The 24,937-nt window shown below is 46.7% G+C and overlaps 1 protein-coding gene across 1 annotated transcript in view; it reads right to left on the reverse strand.

Annotated features, from left to right (window-relative positions):
- The window catches only part of schip1 (schwannomin interacting protein 1), a 369,551-nt gene that overhangs the window by 233,051 nt on the left and 111,563 nt on the right, over nt 1–24,937 (reverse strand). The window contains exons 6-8 of the mRNA XM_065024524.1: nt 11,623–11,687; nt 10,372–10,437; nt 10,143–10,281 (exon numbers count right to left, since the gene is read on the reverse strand). Of these exons, the coding sequence (XP_064880596.1) occupies nt 10,143–10,281; nt 10,372–10,437; nt 11,623–11,687 (270 nt within the window). The remainder of the gene's footprint in view (nt 1–10,142; nt 10,282–10,371; nt 10,438–11,622; nt 11,688–24,937) is intronic.

Consider the following 24,937-nt stretch of genomic DNA (forward strand, 5'->3'; position numbering starts at 1 on the left):
CCTGACCTCATCCTAGTCCTCCATGTTATTACATGGATAGACTAAAGCTGTAGAGGATGATCAACTACCATGTAAAAACACAAAGGTCAACTATGATGATCATTTAGTGTCATGGTTCCACCTGTCACCAGAGGGCAGCAGAGACCGTCCTAGAGACCTTACTGACACCCAGGTGTGTCCTATTTACTCATGGTTTCCTTTGCTGAAGCTTGAATTATGTGCCGTGTGCGTTTGTATCCTGAGTGACTTTTTGAGACTGAGTGTTGGTTGTTTTTCCCCAGTGTTGCTGTTGATCCTTTGGACACTGTTTCTCAGTGAAGTATTATGTTTATCCTTAACCACAGATTCCTCGTCTCTTCTCTGCACCTGGGTCCAACTTCGCCATGACACATTTAGAGTACGTTTCAGACTGCTTAACAGAGTGGGACCTGAGGGGCTGTGTAAAATGGAGGGACCCAGCCGTCTCCATAGAACAACACAGAGAACCCACATCTGTCCATCAATGATGCCTGGCTGTGTCTATTCCAAAAAGCTACGTTGCAGCCAAGGCAAAACAATAAGTTGACTAAAGGAACCAAGGCTAGCTGTAATGGCTGGAGCTCTGTTATCCATAATGTGCAGTTCATCACTTGACCTTCACGTGAATCCATGGAAGGACGATAAATGGAATATGCTGGATAATGTCACAATGGGCTGCTAATTCCGCTGAATTAAAGTGGGAAGAACACTGTTTAGCCAGAGCTTAAACATCTCTATGGCTCTGCTTACTGTGAACAGTGAAAAAGTGGCTGATATTGTAGAGTTGAGGCTCTTTGCTGGTACAAGATCTTAATTCATTTCTATGGTAACCAGTAGGTTATGTGAGGCTGCAGCTCTGTGTGTTTCTCTTCTGCTCTTCTCCGCATAACACTACCTGCTAAATATAGAGCTAAATGATAACACTGCTGGTTCCACTCACCTGCTGTGTGCTGCACACACACACACACACACACACACACACACATGCATGAACGTGCACACACACAGCTGCAGTCTGGCAGTGACCTGGTTAGGACAGGTGTGTGAGAGAGTCACACAGAGATAATCCAGCAGGAGACAGAAGAGAACTGAGACGAGGAGGAAAACACTTCTGTGGGCTGTCCTGCTGGAAGAAGAGGAAATGATGAGTGTGAGGGAGGGGAATAGGGGAGGGAGAGGATATAAGGATGAGATGTGAAAGGAAGTAGAGGTGGGGATTTGGAAAGAGAGGGTGAGGAGAGAGCAGATGGAGGGAGTGATAGACAGGGAGGAGTGGGAGAACCATTGCAGCTGGTGGTAAGGGGGCCAGTGATGCTCTGTTGTAGCCCAGTCCCACTGCACTTCAACAGGGCAGATGGACTGGCATGTCCCCTGTGCCCTTCAGCACCAGGCTCCAGCCCACACACCACTCACAACCTTCTATTCACTACTCTAATTACACCAACTCAAACTTGTTGCAGGTTCTTAATAAAGATCTCCATAATACATAATCTATGATCTGATTTTAGGAATACTCTAGTGTTTTGTCCATCAGAGGACCTCTATAGCATTAGGAGCGACTGTGGTGCAACACCTCGCTCTAGTGGTCAGTCTCTGTAACTGCATCTCTTCACAGAGGAGCACCCAGGCAGTGGACAGCGACAGACAGAGCGCTGATAGTCTTTGGCAGAAAAACAGAGAACTGTCATATGTTTCATGAATTGAGATTATATTTCAGAATAGATTACTGTCTATTATATTCAGTGATAATGTTTCTATTACAGAACTTTTCAAGTCATTGTGAGTTAACTAGCAATTCAGCCAAACCCCCAACACAGCTGGCTACCACTAATCTCCCATTCCAATAAACAGCCTCTGTGTGTGTGTGTGTTTGTGTGTGTGCGTGTGTGTGTGTGTGTTGTGTTTTGACGCAGTAAAACAAATACAAATAGAAGGCTGCTGATTCATATTGGGGCATAAAAGCCAGAGTTTTGTTATGTTCTCTTTTAATGAAAACTATAATTTCTACCTCTGGGCTTGGAAGGAAATGGGCACACTGCAGGAGTTATGTGGCCATTATGTGCGGAATACAGTAGGAGATCGTCTAATGTGGTATTTCACTGTGTCACTATAGTGACTTTGCAGTATATCTGAATGAATTCTAACACACATAACTATACAACCGTAACCTTAAGTACATCACAGACCTGTCACTTTCTACAGACTCAAGGAGATGGAAAATTCCAGTGTACGACTACATACACATAGAGCCCCCCCCCCACCACCACCGTGTGCGGTGGTCCCACATTGACAGACACATGCAGCCTTTTGTCAGAGACTGATATCACTGGCACAAAGGTTACAAATTCAATCAGTGTGGATGGAAATGGCCTCCCAGTCACTGTGTCCCATGAAAATATGACTTCTTCCACTGTGTGTGTGTGTGTGTGTGTGTGTGTGTGTGTGTGTGTGTGTGTGTGTGTGTGTGTGTGTGTGTGTGTGTGTGTGTGTGTGTGTGTGTGTGTGTGTGTGTGTGTGTAAAAAACGTCCCTGGAGATGACGTGGAACATATGACTGGGTCGACAGAAACGGACCAATTAGAAATTTCAACAGGGGAGCATTGTCACTTTCACCACTGCATCACCATAAAGGAGAGATGTTAAAGGAGAGATGTTAAAGGAGAGACGTTAAAGGAGAGATGTTAAAGGAGGGACGTTAAAGGAGAGATGTTAAAGGAGAGATGTTAAAGGAGAGATGCTAAAGGAGAGATGTTAAAGGAGAGACGTTCAAGGAGAGATGTTAAAGGAGGGACGTTAAAGGAGAGATGTTAAAGGAGAGATGTTAAAGGAGAGATGTTAAAGGAGAGATGTTAAAGGAGAGATGTTAAAGGAGAGATGTTAAAGGAGAGATGTTAATGGAGAGATGTTAAAGGAGAGATGTTAAAGGAGCGATGTTAAAGGAGAGATGTTTAAAGGAGATGCTAAAGGAGAGATGTTAAAGGAGAGACGTTCAAGGAGAGATGTTAAAGGAGGGACGTTAAAGGAGAGGTGTTAAAGGAGAGATGTTAAAGGAGAGATGTTAAAGGAGAGATGCTAAAGGAGAGATGTGAAAGGAGAGACGTTAAAGGAGAGATGTTAAAGGAGAGATGTTAAAGAGGAGATGTTAAAGGAGAGATGTTAAAGGAGAGACGTTAAAGGAGAGATGTTAAAGGAGGGACGTTAAAGGAGAGGTGTTAAAGGAGAGACGTTAAAGGAGAGGAAGGCGAGAGGGGTTAAAGGAGAGACGTTAAAGGAGAGACGTTAAAGGAGAGATGTTAATGGAGAGACGTTAAAGGAGAGATGTTAAAGGAGAGACGTTAAAGGAGATACGTTAAAGGAGAGATGTTAAAGGAGGGACGTTAAAGGAGAGATGTTAAAGGAGGGACGTTAAAGGAGAGACGTTAAAGGAGAGACGTTAAAGGAGAGATGTTAAAGGAGAGACGTTAAAGGAGAGACGTTAAAGGAGAGATGTTAAAGGAGAGACGTTAAAGGAGAGATGTTAAAGGAGAGATGTTAAAGGAGATACGTTAAAGGAGAGATGTTAAAGGAGGGACGTTAAAGGAGAGACGTTAAAGGAGGGACGTTAAAGGAGAGACGTTAAAGGAGAGACGTTAAAGGAGAGACGTTAAAGGAGAGACGTTAAAGGAGAGATGTTAAAGGAGAGATGTTAAAGGAGAGATGTTAAAGGAGAGACGTTAAAGGAGAGACGTTAAAGGAGAGATGTTAAAGGAGAAATGTTAAAGGAGAAATGTTAAAGGAGAGACGTTAAAGGAGAGATGTTAAAGGAGAGATGTTAAAGGAGAGACGTTAAAGGAGAGATGTTAAAGGAGAGATGTTAAAGGAGATACGTTAAAGGAGAGATGTTAAAGGAGGGACGTTAAAGGAGAGATGTTAAAGGAGAGATGTTAAAGGAGAGACGTTAAAGGAGAGATGTTAAAGGAGAGATGTTAAAGGAGAGATGTTAAAAGAGAGATGTTAAAGGAGAGACGTTAAAGGAGAAATGTTAAACGAAGGCGAGAGGGAGGAGAGACGTTAAAGGAGAGACGTGAAAGGAGAGACATTAAAGGAGAAATGGAAGGCGAGAGGGAGGAGAGACGTTAAAGGAGAGACGTGAAAGGAGAGACATTAAAGGAGAAATGTTAAAGGAAGGCGAGAGGGAGGAGAGACGTTAAAGGAGAGACGTGAAAGGAGAGACATTAAAGGAGAAATGTTAAAGGAAGGCGAGAGGGAGGAGAGACGTTAACCTGTTGCTCCTACCCTCTACTTTTTTGAACATTTTGTTAAAAATCGCGCAACATTTCAGCGCCCTGCTACTCATGCCAGGAATATAGTACGTTCATATGGTTAGAATGTGTGGATAGCAAACCCTCAGACGTTTTTAAAACTGGTTAAATCACGACTGTGGCTATTACATAACGTGCGTTACATCGGAAAGCGCAGGAAAACCTGATCACAGAAAATGGAAATAAATATCCTTGCGCCACTTCAAGCAATTGTTAACAGTGAGCCGAATTAGATAAGACCGAGCATTCAACTCCCACAGCATCCCCATGTTGTCGAGTATCTTGTGAATTTAATCATCTTTGATTCTTGGTTGAACCGAAAGAGGGGCACCGCTTACCTCCGGTCTCCGCCCAGATCATTCCGGAAGAGCTCTCTCCTGAAATTTTTCCAAGACGACAGCTAATGATATCTACATCGCCTACGGATGATTTTATCGCTTATTAACGTTTACTAATACCTAAAGTAGCATTAAAAACGATTTAAAGTGTTTTGTGAAAGTTTATCGAGGGCTACTTTTTGAATTTTAAAAATGACGTTACGTTGTGAAATCGCTGTTTTTTTGCGTTTATCACACAGTCTACATATAACGATATCTTGGCTTTATATGGCCCGATTTAATCGAAATAAAGACCCAATAGTGTTTATGGGACATCTAGGAGTGCCAACAAAGAAGATGGTGAAAGGTAATGACTGTTTTCTATTTTATTGTGCGGTTTGTGTAACGGAAATGCTAATTATTTTGTTTACGTCCCCTGCTGTGCTTTTCTGTTGTAGTGTATTGGTGCATGCTATCAGATAAAGCTTCTCATGCTGTCGAGGAAAAGCATTTTAAAAATCTGACTTGTTGCCTGGATTCACAACGAGTGTAGCTTTAAAGGATACCCTGCATGTGTATTTTAATGAACTTTTGAGTTTTAACTAAAACTATTAGCATTTAGCGAGCACATTTGCATTTCCAGAGCTCTAGTTGGGTCCCAAGAAAGGAGAGATGTTAAAACTAGAGGGAAGAGGTTAAAGGAGGGCGAGAGGGAGGAGAAATGTTAAAGGAGGGCGAGAGGGAGGAGAGATGTTAAAGGAGAGATGTTAAAGGAGGGCGAGAGGGAGGAGAGACATTAAAGGAGAGATGTTAAAGGAGGGCGAGAGGGAGGAGAGACGTTAAAGGAGGGCGAGAGGGAGGAGAGACGTTAAAGGAGAGATGTTAAAGGAGGGCGAGAGGGAGGAAAGACGTTAAAGGAGGGCGAGAGGAAAGAGAGACGTTAAAGGAGAGATGTTAAAGGAGAGATGTTAAAGGAGAGATGTTAAAGGAGGGACGTTAAAGGAGAGACGTTAAAGGAGAGATGTTAAAGGAGAGATGTTAAAGGAGAGATGTTAAAGGAGAGATGTTAAAGGAGAGACGTTAAAGGAGAGACGTTAAAGGAGAGACGTTAAAGGAGAGATGTTAAAGGAGAGATGTTAAAGGAGAGACGTTAAAGGAGAGACGCTAAAGGAGAGATGTTAAAGGAGAGATGTTAAAGGAGAGACGTTAAAGGAGAGATGTTAAAGGAGAGATGTTAAAGGAGAGATGTTAAAGGAGAGATGTTAAAGGAGAGATGTTAAAGGAGAATGTTAGGAGGAGAGACGTTAAAGGAGAAATGTTAAAGGAAGGCGAGAGGGAGGAGAGATGTTAAAGGAGAGATGTTAAAAGAGAGATGTTAAAGGAGAGACGTTAAAGGAGAAATGTTAAAGGAAGGCGTGAGGGAGGAGAGACGTTAAAGGAGAGACGTGAAAGGAGAGACATTAAAGGAGAAATGTTAAAGGAAGGCGAGAGGGTGGAGAGATGTTAAAGGAGGGCGAGAGGGAGGAGAGACGTTAAAGGATGGCGAGAGGGAGGAGAAATGTTAAAGGAAGGCGAGAGGGAGGAGAGATGTTAAAGGAGAGATGTTAAAGGAGGGCGAGAGGGAGGAGAGACGTTAAAGCAGGGCGAGAGGGAGGAGAGACGTTAAAGGAGAGATGTTAAAGGAGGGTGAGAGGGAGGAGAGATGTTAAAGGAGGGCGAGAGGGAGGAGAGACGTTAAAGGAGAGATGTTAAAGGAGGGCGAGAGGGAGGAGAGACGTTAAAGGAGGGCGAGAGGGAGGAGAGACGTTAAAGGAGAGATGTTAAAGGAGGGCGAGAGGGAGGAAGAGACGTTAAAGGGCGAGAGGGAGGAGAGACGTTAGGGGCGAGAGGGAGGAGAGACGTTAAAGGAGAGATGTTAAAGGAGGGCGAGAGGGGAGGAGAGACGTTAAAGGAGGGCGAGAGGGAGGAGAGAGAGATGTTAAAGGAGAGATGTTAAAGGAGAGGGAGAGATGTTAAAGGAGAGATGTTAAAGGAGGGCGAGAGGGAGGAGAGATGTTAAAGGAGGGCGAGAGTTAAAGGAGAGACGTTAAAGGAGAGATGTTAAAGGAGAAGATGTTAAAGGAGAGATGTTAAAGGAGGGACGAGAGGAGAGAGACGTTAAAGGAGGGCGAGAGGGAGGAGAGACATTAAAGGAGGGCGAGAGGGAGGAGAGATGTTAAAGGAGAGATGTTAAAGGAGGGCGTTAAAGGAGGGAGGAGAGAGGGAGGAGAGTTAAAGGAGGGATGTTAGAGGGAGGAGAGACGTTAAAGGAGAGATGTTAAAGGAGGGCGAGAGGGAGGAGAGACGTTAAAGGAGAGACGTTAAAGGAGGGCGAGAGGGAGGAGAGACGTTAAAGGAGAGATGTTAAAGGAGAGATGTTAAAGGAGAGCGTTAAAAGAGAGATGTTAAAGGAGAGGGAGGAGAGACGTTAAAGGAGAGATGTTAAAGGAGTGCGAGAGGGAGGAGAGATGTTAAAGGAGGGCGAGAGGGAGGAGAGACGTTAAAGGAGAGATGTTAAAGGAGGGCGAGAGGGAGGAGAGACGTTAAAGGAGGGCGAGAGGGAGGAGAGACGTTAAAGGAGAGATGTTAAAGGAGGGCGAGAGGGAGGAGAGATGTTAAAGGAGGGCGAGAGGGAGGAGAGACGTTAAAGGAGGGCGAGAGGGAGGAGAGACGTTAAAGGAGAGATGTTAAAGGAGGGCGAGAGGGAGGAGAGACGTTAAAGGAGAGATGTTAAAGGAGGGCGAGAGGGAGGAGAGACGTTAAAGGAGGGCGAGAGGGAGGAGAGACGTTAAAGGAGAGATGTTAAAGGAGGGCTGTTAAAGGAGAGAGGAGATGTTAAAGGAGGGAGGGAGAGGGAAAGGAGAGATGTTAAAGGAGGGCGAGAGGGAGGAGAGACGTTAAAGGAGGGCGAGAGGGAGGAGAGACGTTAAAGGAGAGATGTTAAAGGAGGGCGAGAGGGAGGAGAGACGTTAAAGGAGGGCGAGAGGGAGGAGAGACGTTAAAGGAGAGATGTTAAAGGAGGGCGAGAGGGAGGAGAGACGTTAAAGGAGGGCGAGAGGGAGGAGAGATGTTAAAGGAGAGACGTTAAAGGAGGGACGTTAGAGGGAGAGGGAGATGTTAAAGGAGAGCGATGTTAAAGGGAGGAGAGACGTTAAAGGAGGGCGAGAGGGAGGAGAGACGTTAAAGGAGGGCGAGAGGGAGGAGAGACGTTAAAGGAGAGACGTTAAAGGAGAGACGTTAAAGGAGGGCGCTAAAACGACACTAAAACGACATTGGAGGTAGCTTACCGTATAGACATCAACATTCAGTTCTCTGACAGCAGCTCTGCTGGACATCTCTGCAGTCAGCATGCCAACTGCACGCAGTGGCATTGTGCTGTGTGACTAATCTGCACATTTAGAGTGGCCTTTTATTGTCCCCTGCACAAGGTGCACCTGTGTAATGATCATGCTGTTTAATCAGCTTCTTGATATGCCACACCTGTCAGGTGGATGGGTTATCTTGGCAAAGGAGAAATGCTCACTAACAGGGATGTAAACTAACTGCACATTTTTGTGCGAATAGAACATTTCTTGGATCTTTTATTTCAGCTCATGAAACATGGGACCAACACTTTACATGTTTATATGCGTTTATATAGTTTACCCCGGGATCATAAAGGGCCCTCTCTCTCTTTTATTTAACCCCCCTCTCTCTTTGATGATCATCAGACAGTTTCAGCATCTCTGAGTCACTGAGCTCAGCAGTTCTGTTAGGTCCCACAGGATGTTCAACACAAAGTATGTTTATCTGTGTCTGTGTGAGTAAGGGGAAGACAAATCAGACAGGTGTGGCAGGTGTGCGTGTGTGTGTGTGTGTGTGTGTGTGTGTGTGTGTGTGTGTGTGTGTGTGTGTGTGTGTGTGTAACACTAATACCATGTATTGATGTCTCTCCCCAATCCTCTTACTCTTAACGCCAGTCATCTGCTGACATCATCATCTGAACCACAGAAGCTACAGTGAGAAGGAGTGAGAGGGGGGATAGAGAGGAGGACAGAAAGGGGGATAGAGAGGAGGACAGAGAGGGGGAATAGAGAGGAGGACAGAGAGGGGGGATAGAGAGGAGGACAGAGAGGGGGAATAGAGAGGAGGACAGAGAGGGGGATAGAGAGGTGGACAGAGAGGGGGATAGAGAGGAGGACAGAGAGGGGGATAGAGAGGAGGACAGAGAGGGGGAATAGAGAGGAGAACAGAGAGGGGGAGTGAGAGGGGGATAGAGAGGAGGACAGAGAGGGGGAATAGAGAGGAGGACAGAGAGGGGGAGTGAGAGGAGGACAGAGAGGGGGATAGAGAGGAGGACAGAGAGGGGGATAGAGAGGAGGACAGAGAGGGAGGATAGAGAGGAGGACAGAGAGTGGGAATAGAGAGGAAGACAGAGAGGGGGATAGAGAGGAGGACAGAGAGGGGGAATAGAGAGGGAGGACAGAGAGGGGAATAGAGAGGAGGACAGATAGGGGGAGTGAGAGGGGGATAGAGAGGAGGACAGAGAGGGGGAATAGAGAGGAGGACAGAGAGGGGGAGTGAGAGGGGGGATAGAGAGGAGGACAGAGAGGGGGAGTGAGAGGGGAATATAGAGGAGGACAGAGAGGGGGAGTGAGAGGGGGATAGAGAGGAGGACAGAGAGGGGGTGTGAGAGGGGGGATAAAGAGGAGGACAGAGAGGGGGAGTTAGAGGGGGATAGAGGAGGACAGAGAGGGGGAGTGAGAGGGGGATAAAGAGGAGGACAGAGAGGGGGAGTGAGAGGGGGAATATAGAGGATGACAGAGAGGGGGAGTGAGAGGGGGATAGAGAGGAGGACAGAGAGGGGGAGTGAGAGGGGGATAGAGAGGAGGACAGAGAGGGGGATAGAGAGGAGGACAGAGAGGGGGGTGAGAGGGGGGATAGAGAGGAGGACAGAGAGGGGGGGTGAGAGGTAGAGAGAGGAGGAGACTAACTGGAAATCACCACTGTGGGTGTAACAGGCCACTGTTGATACCATCCATTTAACCTTCATTTATCAAGGTGAGTCATTGAGAACAATACTATTTCTCTCTGCAGCATTGAGTGGGCGCCTTGAAGCCCACAGCTTGACCTCAGGCTTAACCTGGATGATGACTTGGAGATTACTATGACAATACATTGACACTCAAGAGTACCTCTCTCACTCGCCATCTTATTATTTACCCAGCTGATCCCTCCCTCAAGTGCCTGTGAGTGAGCCTGCATCTGGCAGGGGGAAATGAGCTGAGGGACACCGCCCTCTGCTGGACAAGACATGTACTACACCGGCACACCACATCCTTAGGGCTAGTATTGAAAATGTATTGAAAAAGAACACACCATTCCATCTGACCCACACCATGTGTTTGCCTTAGTAAAGTGTACCCTACACAATAACATAGACAGTTCACCTGCTGTACTCAGAGCAAAGATAGAGGGGTGGGACTTACAGGGGTGATGCCATCTGATAGAGTGGTCATGCTGATGGACGTGCTCATCTTGTCAGAGGAGGAGAGGGAGGGAGGGGAGGGGCTCCTCTTCTCCATCAATTCCTGTCTCTGGAGGAAGTCACGCCAAGCGCGCTGGATACTAGGAAACATACACACACAGCAAAGAGTGAAACACACACACGTTCACACACACATGTTCACACACGCACGCACACAGACAAACACTCACATCAACACCTTGGTCTTCATTGGGGGCATGTTGAAGTTGTTCTCAAGGTCTGTAGTTAGCTGGTGACTGAGAGAGAGATAAAGAGAGAGAGAGCGAAGCAGGGAGGGAGGGTGAGAGAGAATAAAGACTACAAGTACACAGCGCTGAGTTCTAATCATTCCAGTACCAGTGTCGGGGTTATCAGTAATTATACAGAGATGGTCCCCACTGCTGGGAAATTGAGTTTTAAAGCGCACATGTGTGTATGTGTGTATGTGTGTATGTGTGTGTATGTGTGTATGTGCGTATGTGCGTATGTGCGTGTGTGCGCGTGTGCGCGTGTGCTTGTGCGTGCGTGTGTGTGTGTGCGTATGCGCGTATGTGTGTATGTGCGTGTGTGCGTATGTGCGTATGTGCGTATGTGCGTATGTGCGTGTGTGCGTGTTTGCGCGTGTGCGTGTGTGCGCGTGTGCGCGTGTGCGCATGTGTGTGTGTGTGTGTGTGTGTGTGTGCGTATGCGCGTATGCGCGTATGCGCGTGTGTGCGTATGTGCGTATGTGCGTATGTGTGTATGTGCGTATGCGCGTATGTGCGTATGTGCGTGTGTGCGCATGTGCGTATGTGCGTGTGTGCGTGTGTGCGTATGTGTGTATGTGCGCGTGTGCGCGTGTGCGCATGTGCGTATGTGCGTGTGTGCGTGTGCGCATGTGTGTGTGTGCGTGTGTGCGTATGTGCGTATGTGCGTATGTGCGTGTGTGCGTGTGCGTAGGTGTGTGTGTGTGTGTGCGTATGTGTGTGTGTGTGCGTATGTGTGCATGTGCGTGTGTGCGTATGTGCGTATGCGCGTATGTGCGTATGTGCGTATGTGTGTATGTGCGTGTGTGCGTGTGTGCATGTGCGTATGTGCGTATGTGCGTATGTGCGTATGTGCGTATGTGCGTGTGTGCGTGTGTGCGTGTGCGTATGTGTGTGTGTGTGTGTGTGTGCGTATGTGCGTATGTGCGTGTGTGCGTGTGTGCGTATGTGCGTGTGTGCGTATGTGCGTGTGTGCGTGTGTGTGTGTGTGCGTGTGCGTATGTGCGTATGTGCGTATGTGCGTATGTGCGTATGTGTGTATGTGCGTGTGTGCGTATGTGTGTATGTGCGTGTGTGCGTGTGCGTATGTGTGTGTGCGTATGTGCGTATGTGCGTATGTGCGTATGTGCGTATGTGCGTATGTGTGTGTGTGTATGTGTGTATGCGCGTATGTGTGTATGTGCCAACCTACAGTACCTCTGCAGCTGAACACTTTCATCATTGACATGCTTCAGGCCAGTCTGGAGGCTCTTCAGTTCCTCCTATGAGATAGAGAAAGAGATAGAAAGAGAGTGAGATGGATAGCCAGAGAGAGATAAAGACAGACAGAAAGAGAGCGAGATGGATAGCCAGAGAGAGATAAAGACAGACAGAAAGAGAGTGAGATGGATAGCCAGAGAGAGATTAAGACAGACAGAAAGAGAGTGAGATGGATAGCCAGAGAGAGATAAAGACAGACAGAAAGAGAGTGAGATGGATAGCCAGAGAGAGATAAAGACAGACAGAAAGAGAGTGAGATGGATAGCCAGAGAGAGATAAAGACAGACAGAAAGAGAGTGAGATGGATAGCCAGAGAGAGATAAAGACAGACAGAAAGAGAGTGAGATGGATAGCCAGAGAGAGATAAAGACAGACAGAAAGAGAGTGAGATGGATAGCCAGAGAGAATTTAAGACAGACAGAAAGAGAGTGAGATGGATAGCCAGAGAGAGATAAAGACAGACAGAAAGAGAGCGAGATGGATAGCCAGAGAGAGATAAAGACAGACAGAAAGAGAGTGAGATGGATAGCCAGAGAGAGATTAAGACAGACAGACAGAAAGAGAGTGAGATGGATAGCCAGAGAGAAATAAAGACAGACAAAAAGAGAGCGAGATGGATAGCCAGAGAGAAATAAAGACAGACAGAAAGAGAGCGAGATGGATAGCCAGAGAGAAATAAAGACAGACAGAAAGAGAGCGAGATGGATAGCCAGAGAGAAATAAAGACAGACAGAAAGAGAGCGAGATGGATAGCCAGAGAGAAATAAAGCCAGACAGAAAGAGAGCGAGATGGATAGCCAGACAGAAATAAAGACAGACAGAAAGAGAGCGAGATGGATAGCCAGAGAGAGATTAAGACAGACAGACAGAGAGTGAGATGGATAGCCAGAGAGAGATAAAGACAGACAGAAAGAGAGTGAGATGGATAGCCAGAGAGAGATAAAGACAGACAGAAAGAAAGAGATTAGAACAACAATCTCTCAGACAGACAGAAAACAAACCCTATTTTCTCATCTCCATCTTCTCTACCTTTTGGGTGTGCCTGTGTGTGTGTGTGTTGAGTGTGCTGTGTGTGTTGAGTGTGATCTCATCAGCTCAGCACTGGTACCCCAGTAGAGAGGTAGTAAGGGCGGTATCTTGGAGAGGTTAGATGTTTCCCTGTGAAGTTAGTAAAGTTAGCTGTGGAAGTTCTCTGCTGATTTTGCCAGTCAGCATTCAACTGTGTTTGGCCCAGAAACAGAGAGAAGGAGAGCGACCCAGAGGCAGCATGGAACAGTCAGACGAGACAGGGGGTTGGGGTGGGGTAAAGAGGGTGAGGGGGGTAAATGGATCCTCCAGGAAGTCGACTATGGTGTTTAACATTCATGACACCACATAACAGAAAGGGCTCTGTAGTCTGGTTGACAGAACCCACTGCTGAGGATGGGCTTGACTCCAAAAACATGGTTTCCTGAAGTCTACCCTGTGATGGATCAACCCCACTGACGTCAACATGCTGAGGAGGGCTGAATAAAAGGATGTTTTAAATCCACAACCCTCTCTAGCTTTAATAATTCCCTGTAATAAGGGCTGACTTGCCTCTGCATAAGTGATCAGACTAATTCGATTACAAGTGGAATTAAACTGGAGCAAAATCTCTAGAGGACCCAGGGGCCCACAACGGGGTACAGAGTGGGTGGGAGGTGGAGCAGGAGGTGTGTGTGTGTGTGTGTGTGTGTGTGTGTGTGTGTGTGTGTGTGTGTGTGTGTGTGTGTGTGTGTGTGTGTGTGTGTGTGTGTGTGTGTGTGGGTAATCCTTTTGATTTTATGAGATAAAAGTGGTTCATTTCTATGTATTCGCATACAACTGTTTTGTGCCCACAAAGCGTTTTTAAATCGTATCATAGCATTCATAATCTCCTGCATCACAGATTATCTACAACACCGTACAGTACGTTCCTCTGTTCCGTACCATCACAGATTATCTACAACACCGTACAGTACGTTCCTCTGTTCCGTACCATCACAGATTATCTACAACACCGTACAGTACGTTCCTCTGTTCCGTACCATCACAGATTATCTACAACACCGTACAGTACGTTCCTCTGTACCGTACCATCACAGATTATCTACAACACCGTACAGTACGTTCCTCTGTTCCGTACCATCACAGATTATCTACAACACCGTACAGTACGTTCCTCTGTTCCGTACCATCACAGATTATCTACAACACCGTACAGTACGTTCCTCTGTTCCGTACCATCACAGATTATCTACAACACCGTACAGTACGTTCCTCTGTTCCGTACCATCACAGATTATCTACAGCACCGTACAGTACGTTCCCCTGTTCCGTACCATCACAGATTATCTACAGCACCGTACAGTACGTTCCCCTGTTCCGTAACATCACAGATTATCTACAACACCGTACAGTACGTTCCTCTGTTCCGTACCATCACAGATTATCTACAACACCGCATACAGTACGTTCCTCTGTTCCGTACCATCACAGATTATCTACAACACCGTACGTTCCTCTGTTCCGTACCATCACAGATTATCTACAACACCGTACAGTACGTTCCTCTGTTCCGTACCATCACAGATTATCTACAACACCGTACAGTACGTTCCTCTGTTCCGTACCATCACAGATTATCTACAACACCGTACAGTACGTTCCTCTGTTCCGTACCATCACAGATTATCTACAACACCGTTAAGTACGTTCCTCTGTTCCGTACCATCACAGATTATCTACAACACCGTACAGTACGTTCCTCTGTTCCGTACCATCACAGATTATCTACAACACCGTACAGTACGTTCCTCTGTTCCGTACCATCACAGATTATCTACAACACCGTAGAGTTCCTCTGTTCCGTACCATCACAGATTATCTACAACACCGTACAGTCGTTCCTCTGTTCCGTACCATCACAGATTATCTACAACACCGTACAGTACGTTCCTCTGTTCCGTACCATCACAGATTATCTACAACACCGTACAGTACGTTCCTCTGTTCCGTACCATCACAGATTATCTACAACACCGTACAGTACGTTCCTCTGTTCCGTACCATCACAGATTATCTACAACACCGTACAGTACGTTCCTCTGTTCCGTACCATCACAGATTATCTACAACACCGTACAGTACGTTCCTCTGTTCCGTACCATCACAGATTATCTACAGACCAGTACGTTCCTCTGTTCCAGTACCATCACAGATTATCTACAGCACCCGTCTGTTCCGTTAACGTTCACCATCACAGATTATCTACAGCACCGTACAGTACGTTCCTCTGTTCCGTACCATCACAGATTATCTACAGCACCGTACAGTACGTTCCTCTGTTCCGTACCATCACAGATTATCTACAACACCGTACAGTACGTTCCTCTGTTCCGTACCATCACAGATTATCTACAACACCGTACAGTACGTTCCTCTGTTCCGTACCATCACAGATTATCTACAACACCGTACAGTACGTTCCTCTGTTCCGTACCATCACAGATTATCTACAACACCGTACAGTACGTTCCTCTGTACCGTACCATCACAGATTATCTACAACACCGTACAGTACGTTCCTCTGTTCCGTACCATCACAGATTATCTACAACACCGTACAGCGTTCCTCTGTTCCGTACCATCACAGATTATCTACAACACCGTACATGTACGTTCCTCTGTTCCGTACCATCACAGATTATCTACAACACCGACAGTACGTTCCTCTGTTCCGTACCATCACAGATTATCTACAACACCGTACAGTACGTTCCTCTGTTCCGTACCATCACAGATTATCTACAACACCGTACAGTACGTTCCTCTGTTCCGTACCATCACAGATTATCTACAACACCGACAGTACGTTCCTCTGTTCCGTACCATCACAGATTATCTACAACACCGTACAGTACGTTCCTCTGTTCCGTACCATCACAGATTATCTACAACACCGTAAGACGTTCCTCTGTTCCGTACCATCACAGATTATCTACAACACCGTACAGTACGTTCCTCTGTTCCGTACCATCACAGATTATCTACAACACCGTACAGTACGTTCCTCTGTTCCGTACCATCACAGATTATCTACAACACCGTACAGTACGTTCCTCTGTTCCGTACCATCACAGATTATCTACAGACAGACGAAAAGAGTTCCTCTGTCCCCTCTGTACCATCACAGATTATCTACAACACCGACAGTGAGTCTGTTCCGTACCATCACAGATTATCTACAACACCGTACAGAAAGAGTTCCTCTGTTCCGATACCATCACAGATTATCTACAACACCGAAAGAGACGTTCCTCTGTTCCGTACCATCACAGATTATCTACAACACCGTACAGTACGTTCCTCTGTTCCGTACCATCACAGATTATCTACAACACCGTTAAGTACGTTCCTCTGTTCCGTACCATCACAGATTATCTACAACACCGTACAGTACGTTCCTCTGTTCCGTACCATCACAGATTATCTACAACACCGTACAGTACGTTCCTCTGTTCCGTACCATCACAGATTATCTACAACACCGTACAGTACGTTCCTCTGTTCCGTAGCATCACAGATTATCTACAGCACCGTACAGTACGTTCCTCTGTTCCGTACCATCACAGATTATCTACAGCACCGTACAGTACGTTCCTCTGTTCCGTACCATCACAGATTATCTACAGCACCGTACAGTACGTTCCTCTGTTCCGTAACATCACAGATTATCTACAGCACCGTACAGTACGTTCCTCTGTTCCGTAACATCACAGATTATCTACAGCACCGTACAGTACGTTCCTCTGTTCCAGACAGATTATCTACAACACCGACAGTACGTTCCTCTGTTCCGTAGATCACAGATTATCTACAACACCGTACAGTACGTTCCTCTGTTCCGTACCATCACAGATTATCTACAACACCGTACAGTCGTTCCTCTGTACCGTACCATCACAGATTATCTACAACACTGTACAGTACGTTCCTCTGTTCCGTACCATCACAGATTATCTACAACACCGTTCCGTTACCATCAGTACAGTTTCCTCTGTTCCGTACCATCACAGATTATCTACAACACCGTACAGTACGTTCCTCTGTTCCGTACCATCACAGATTATCTACAACACCGTACAGTAGTTCCTCTGTTCCGTACCATCACAGATTATCTACAACACCGTACAGTACGTTCCTCTGTTCCGTACCATCACAGATTATCTACAACACCGTACAGTACGTTCCTCTGTTCCGTACCATCACAGATTATCTACAACACCGTACAGTACGTTCCTCTGTTCCGTACCATCACAGATTATCTACAACACCGTACAGTACGTTCCTCTGTTCCGTACCATCACAGATTATCTACAACACCGTTACAGTGTTCCTCTGTTCCGTACGTTCTACTCTGTTCCGTTCCGTACCATCACAGATTATCTACAACACCGTACAGTACGTTCCTCTGTTCCGTACCATCACAGATTATCTACAACACCGTACAGTAGGTTCCTCTGTTCCGTACCATCACAGATTATCAACACCGTACAACGTTCCTCTGTTCCGTACCATCACAGATTATCTACAACACCGTACAGTTTCCTCTGTTCCGTACCATCACAGATTATCTACAACACCGTACAGTACGTTCCTCTGTTCCGTACCATCACAGATTATCTACAGCACCGTACAGTACGTTCCTCTGTTCCGTACCATCACAGATTATCTACAGCACCGTACAGTACGTTCCTCTGTTCCGTTCCGTAACATCACAGATTATCTACAGCACCGTACAGTAGTTCCTCTGTTCCGTACCATCACAGATTATCTACAGCACCGTAAAGTACGTTCCTCTGTTCCGTACCATCACAGATTATCTACAGCACCGTACAGTACGTTCCTCTGTTCCGGACCATCACAGATTATCTACAACACCGTACAGTACGTTCCTCTGTTCCGTACCATCACAGATTATCTACAACACCGTACAGTAAGTTCCTCTGTTCACCATCACAGATTATCTACAGCACCGTTTACGTTCCTCTGTTCCGTAATCACAGATTATCTACAACACCGTACAGTACGTTCCTCTGTTCCGTACCATCACAGATTATCTACAACACCGTACAGTACGTTCCTCTGTTCCGTACCATCACAGATTATCTACAACACCGTACAGTACGTTCCTCTGTTCCGTACCATCACAGATTATCTACAACACCGTACAGTACGTTCCTCTGTTCCGTAACATCACAGATTATCTACAACACCGTACAGTACGTTCCTCTGGCCCGTACCATCACAGATTATCTACAACACCGTTAAGTACGTTCCTCTGTTCCGTACCATCACAGATGATCTACAACACTGTACAGTACGTTCCTCTGTTCCGTGCCATCACAGATTATCTACAACACCGTACAGTACGTTCCTCTGTTCCGTACCATCACAGATGATCTACAACACCGTTAAGTACGTTCCTCTGGACCGTACCATCACAGATTATCTACAACACCGTACAGTACGTTCCTCTGTTCCGTACCATCACAGATTATCTACAACACCGTACAGTACGTTCCTCTGTTCCGTACCATCACAGATTATCTACAACACCGTACAGTACGTTCCTCTGTTCCGTACCATCACAGATTATCTACAACACCGTACAGTACGTTCTTCTCTTCCGTACCATCACAGATTATCTACAGCACCGTACAGTACGTTCCACTGTTCCGTACCATCACAGATTATCTACAGCACCATACAGTACGTTCCTCTGTTCCGTAACATCACAGATTATCTACAACACCGTACAGTACGTTCCTCTGTTCCGTACCATCACAGATTATCTACAACACCGTACAGTACGTTCCTCTGTTCCGTACCATCACAGATTATCTACAACACCGTACAGTACGTTCCTCTGTTCCGTACCATCACAGATTATCTACAACACCGTACAGTACGTTCCTCTGTTCCGTACCATCACAGATTATCTACAACACCGTACAGTACGTTCCTCTGTTCCGTACCATCACAGATTATCTACAACACCGTACAGTACGTTCCTCTGTTCCGTACCATCATAGATTATGTGATGAGGAACGTACTGTACGGTGTTGTAGATAATCTGTACAACAGGGGATAAAGATTACTGAGGAAAACAGTATGTACTCTTTGTCATACAGCATCGGTCTCATTTTAGCTTTGAAATAGATCAACAAACAAAAACCCTAGACAAACACACACACACACACGTACGCATGCACACACGCGCACACACACAGAGTTGAAGTTGTTTGTATGTATCTGCTGCATGCTGGGAAAAACAAGAGGGATAATTGGAGAAATCAAGGTGGAACTTGATGAATCTCTCTCTCTCTCTCTCTCTCTCTCTCTCTCTCTCTCTCTCTCCCATCTCTCTCCCCCCCCTCTCCCTCTCCATCTCTCTCTCCCCCTCTCCTCTCTCCCCCTCTCCCTCTCTCTCCCCCCTCTCTCTCTCCCCATCTCTCTCCGTCCCTCTCTCCGTCCCTTGCATGTGATTACTGAAGACATTATTCTATGAGGTTTGGGGTTTGAGCTGTCCTCCAATCTGCTTGGTGAGTGGTGACGTCATCCTGCTCTGTTCAACACTACCTCTAATGGTGTCATGCATGAGAAATGTCCTATCCCAGCTAGACTACGAATTCAGTTAGACCCTGCTCTCTAACACCACTTCGCTTAGAATCAATGTCACCCTGGCCTCCCCAAATCCCCCTAATACCATCCCAGACAGACAGCCTCCACACACACACACACACACACACACACACACACACACACACACACACACACACACACACACACACACACACACACACAGTCCAACACTCATTTTGCCCTGTCAACGCCACACCCAAAGCCTTCCTCACTCTACACTCTACAGACCTTGACCCACACTTTCAGACAGGCTTTCACACAGGTTTTACACAGGTCACCTGGGGGCTCTGACAGAGAGAGAGACATTAAAATGAGAGGATGAGCTAGTTAAGAGAAAATGGGAGAAAATAGATTGAATGAGAGAGGAGAAGGAGATATCGAAGGGACAGAGTGTGAAGGATGGGGAGAGAGAGCGAAAGAGAGATAGAGAGGAAGAGGAGGGAGTGTGGTGGTGTGTGATTGCCACTGAACGAGCCGATCATTTCAATTTCCCCCGAGAGTTACTGAAGGCCCTGTCCCCGCTCAGCCCAGACAGAATATTTGCTTAGGTCTCTTGCACGCTCACACACACGCACGCACGCACGAACATACACACACACACACACACACACAGTCTAACACTCATTTTTCCCTGTCAACGCCACACCCAAAGCCTTCCTCACTCTACAATTTAGTGAGAAAAAAGGACAAGTGATGTTCAGAGGTTCGGTTCTGAACCTACAGGTAGGAAAGACATAGCTGTCTTTGTGCTTTCCATTCGTGCATTCCCTGGATCTACTGACCACTCTGTGTGTGGGAGCATGTGTGTGTGCGTTAGTGAAAGTGAGAATATGTGCTGATACTCAGTGTGCATTATCAAGCACCCAACAAGGTCAGCAGGCTACTCACTGAGCTCTTTACATCCTGGAACGGTCCCTAAAACTAAAACATAGATTCATTGTTCACAAACCTGCTGGAGCTCTCTCTTCTGTGAGTTAGTTAATGACCTTGTCCAAAACTCAGACAGAAACCTACTCTGTTCTCTCTCCTAAAGTACTTTTCTCTCCTCCTCCCCCTCTGCTCCCATCCATCCCTTCTCCGCAGCAGCACCCGGTGTTAGGAGAGGAACCGTATCGCCTGCCAGAATGGAGCAGGGAAATAAACCAGGGGTTTGTATAATTTAGCAGCGGTGTGGGCAGAAAATCTATATTCATTTTGGGCTTTGGCACTGCCAAGCAGGAAACATTGATTGTGTGGTAGTGCTGGTGGATTTATGGTGAGCTATAGAGGCCGGAGAGGAGCGGTAGCACCGCTTAGACCTGCTGATGGAGACGGGACCTTGAACTCACAGGGCTGTATACAATAACACAGGAAATAGAGCTATTGACAGCTAGCTACACTACAACCTCTCATCTCTCCTCTCCTCTCCTTACCTTCTTAGACCCTGTGGCTGTGAAGAAATTAAACTGGACCCACGCCAGCCAGGGAAAAGAATAGGGAGGGATGGATGGATGGATGGATAGAGAGAGGAGAGATGGAACTAGGCTGAGTTATGGACTTCATGTATCCACTGTAAATCTGTCTCCACCTCCTCCAAACACCCCAGAAACCAACCAGGGGGAGAGAGAGAGGTGAGGGGTGAGGGGTGAGAGGGGGTGAGAGGGGGTGAGAGGGGCTTTGTGTGCAAAGTTCTGATGAAACAGAGGTCCCTGAAACTAACCGCCAAGACAGACAGATGGAAACCACTCATCGCACTGTGACCTACTCGCTCACTTTCTCTCTACTCCTCCTCTCCCAAACCTGACCCTCTCTCATCCCAAACCTGACCCTCTCTCCCTTAACTCCATCTGACCCTCCTCCATCTGACCTCCTCTCCCAAACCTGACCCTCTCTCATTAACTCCATCTCTCCTCTTCTCCCAAACCTGACCCTCTCTCCTTAACTCCATCTCTCCTCCTCTCCCAAACCTGACCCTCTCTCCATCTGACCTCCTCTCCCAAACCTGATCCTCTCTCCTTAACTCCATCTCTCCTCCTCTCCCAAACCTGACCCTCTCTCCTTAACTCCATCTCTCCTCCTCTCCCAAACCTGACCCTCTCTCCTTAACTCCATCTCTCCTCCTCTCCCAAACCTGACCCTCTCTCCTTAACTCCATCTGTCCTCCTCTCCCAAACCTCACCCTCTCTCCTTAACTCCATCTGTCCTCCTCTTCACCTTCTGCCTCCCAACTCTCTCGACTTTACTCCATATTTCAATCTTTCTGCCTCTCTTTCTAATTGTCTCTACCCCCTTTGCTGTCATTCTCCCATATTCCTCCCTCCCTCCCATCTCTACTCTCTCTCTTTAATACTTGATGAGCTTCTTGACGTGTTTTGGCAGCAGATCCCAGCTCGTCCATCTACTGGCCCAGAAGCGGAAAACCGCACCGGAAAACCTTCATCAGCAGTGTTTGCTTTCCTAATGAACTCAACTAACTCCAGCACACAGCCACCAGGGAACCAAAAGGACACTCAGGCCCATGGTAAACACTTTGTAAACATACACACACACACACACACACACACACACACACACACACACACACACACACACACACACACACACACACACACACACACACACACACACACACACACACACACACACATACACACATACACACACACACAGCAAGAGAGTGACTTCTGCACAGACAAACACTCAGACAGGTAGAGTGAGCAGCCTGAATCACCTCTGAGCCAAAATGTGTTGTGTCCTACAGTTTTACACACATATTTAAACAATATTCAGCAGACCATCTGCCATCCCATTCAACTCCAACACACACATTGATGCAACCTCTCACTCACTCTTTCACACACACACACACACACACACACACACACACACACACACACACACACACACACACACACACACACACACACACACACACACACACACACACACACACACACACACACACACACACACACACACACACACACACACACACACACACACACCAGCCCTGAAGCAGCCTCTACCAGTCATTCCTCCCTGGGGGACCCAAGGCTGCAGAGCCAGAGCCAGCCTGTGCAATCTCTGCCATCTCTGTCACATTGGCCATCATTCTCCTCTACCACAGGGACATAGCCTGGCAGCACACTGTGTGTGTGTGTGTGTGTGTGTGTGTGTCTGTGGAGCAGGACAAGGGTTGGGAGCCGATGGCAGTCTCACTCTGTTATCTCCAGCCAGTACAGGCCAGATGCTCTGTGTCTCCTCCTGGCACGTGTGTTTGTGTATGTGTGTGTTTGTGATAAATGAGAGGTTGTGTGTCTGGGTTGTCTGTCCCTGAATGACCCTGCTATGGAGCAGGTTGGCCGACTGAGTTCACACACACACACACACACACACACACACACACACACACACACACACACACACACACACACACACACACACACACACACACACACACACACACACACTCTCTCTCTCTTTTCCGCTCTGTGGGCTAGGCTAATGACAGCCAGAGTAACAGTGGAAAGGAGAGGAGACACAGAGAGGAAGCCCTGCATACTGAGAGGGGGGAAATGGAGCGTAATCCCCGTAGACAGACCCACATTTAGTAGGGAAGATACACACTTTATAGGGCAGGGTAACACTAGACAATATTAAAGCGACATTAGAGGTTGTGGACGTTGGTAATGGTCATTTAATGGTATAATAAAGTGTGTGAATGGTTTGACTCTACAGTCCCTCTGGGAGGCACTTCCTAACTAACCCCAGCAGACATCAGGGACCTGGCATCTCGCCAGCGGGGTGCCCTCCTGTGTCCCCTGGCACCTTACTGTCCCCTCCACAGCTGGTGTTTTCTACAGGCTGGTGTGTGTCCGCTCTGCTCTCCATTAGACCCCTGACACACACAACCCAGAGGTCCCTTGTTGCCCAGGCAACAGAGTGAGCATCTGTGTCATGCCAGAGAGAAACTGCAGAGGCCGAAAGCCAACACTGGCACAGTCTAATGAAAGAGAGTGTGTGCTGTGTTACTTTGCTGAGATCACATATATAATGTTTTTATTTAACCTTTATGTAACTAGGCAAGTCAGTTAAGAACAAATTCTTATTTACAATGACGGCCTCCCGGGGAACAGTGGGTTAACTGCCTTGTTCAGGGGCAGAACAACATATAATTTACCTTGACAGCTCAAGGATTCGATCCAGCAACCTTTCGGTTACTGGCCCAACGTTCTAGCCCAAATATGAACTTGTCTAGGCAAGTCAGTTAAGAACAAATGATTATTTACAATGGCGGCCTACACCAGCCAAACCCGACAAACCTGTAGTGATGACTCAAGCACTGAGATGCAGTGCTTTAGAAGCCCTCCCAGGAGCCCTAATGAGCCTCAACCTGGGAGAAGATGTAAATACATCATAAAGGACTTTTCTGAACGTATGACTTTATAAAGGAGATTTTGTCGAAACCTCTAACATACATATTATAGTATGTTATATTATAGTCTGTGGCACAGCATGCAGTGTGCCATCATATTAGCTATAAAACCTCCATTAACATGTCAAAACAAACACCCTCTTTAAGAAGCCCTGATACATCTACAGCCGCATGGTGTGTGTGTGTGTGTGTGTGTGTGTGTGTGTGTGTGTGTGTGTGTGTGTGTGTGTGTGTGTGTGTGTGTGTGTGTGTAATGCAAACCCGTTATACAGCCGTCTTCAATAAAACCTGTGGTGTTTGTGTCTGCAGCATAAAGATGTGTTAAAGATTCTACGGCTATGAGACCAGAGCCTAACTATGAATATATACAGCCATTTAGTATCTTTATTAAACATTACAGCCACCTGGAGACGAGAGTTGCTTTGTTAGCTAGTTAATAAGGCCATACTGTCATTACTATGGAGTGTAGTTAAATAGCATGGTGACAGGTTTATGTCATAGTGGAGTGTGGAGATCATAAGGAGTGGATGTGTGTAACTTAGACCTGTGGTTCAGTAAACCATCACACACAGAGTGAGGTAGGGCTGGTGGTCTGGTGTGTCCCTGGTGTAGGCGTAATGAAGTAGAAAGCCATTCGAGGAGAGAACTCTCCAGCCCTGATAAACGACAGGGACGGCCACGGAAAATGGGAATCAGTGATGTATACTTAGAGACCGACCAAGGAAGGAGAGAGAGAAAGAGAGAGAGAGAGAGAGAGAGAGAGAGAGAGACCAAGACAGAGAGACCAAGAGAGAGAGAGAGAGAGAGAGAGACCAAGAGAGACCAAGAGAGAGAGAGAAAAGAGAGACCAAGAGAGAGAGAGAGAGACCAAGAGAGACAGACCAAGGGAGAGAGACAGACAGAGAGAGAGAGAGAGAAAGAGAGAGAGAGAGAGACCAAGAGAGAGAGACCAAGAGAGAGAGAGAGAGAGAGAGAGAGATCAAGAGAGAGACCAAGAGAGAGAGAGACCAAGAGAGAGAGACTGAGAGAGAGACCAAGAGAGAGAGAGACCAAGAGAGATACCAAGAGAGAGAGACCGAGAGAGAGAGAGAGAGAGAGGGACCAGAACATCCAATCAATCAGGATAAACCA

The sequence above is a fragment of the Oncorhynchus nerka genome, linkage group LG11 (assembly GCF_034236695.1).
Source record: "Oncorhynchus nerka isolate Pitt River linkage group LG11, Oner_Uvic_2.0, whole genome shotgun sequence".
NCBI lineage: Eukaryota > Metazoa > Chordata > Actinopteri > Salmoniformes > Salmonidae > Oncorhynchus > Oncorhynchus nerka.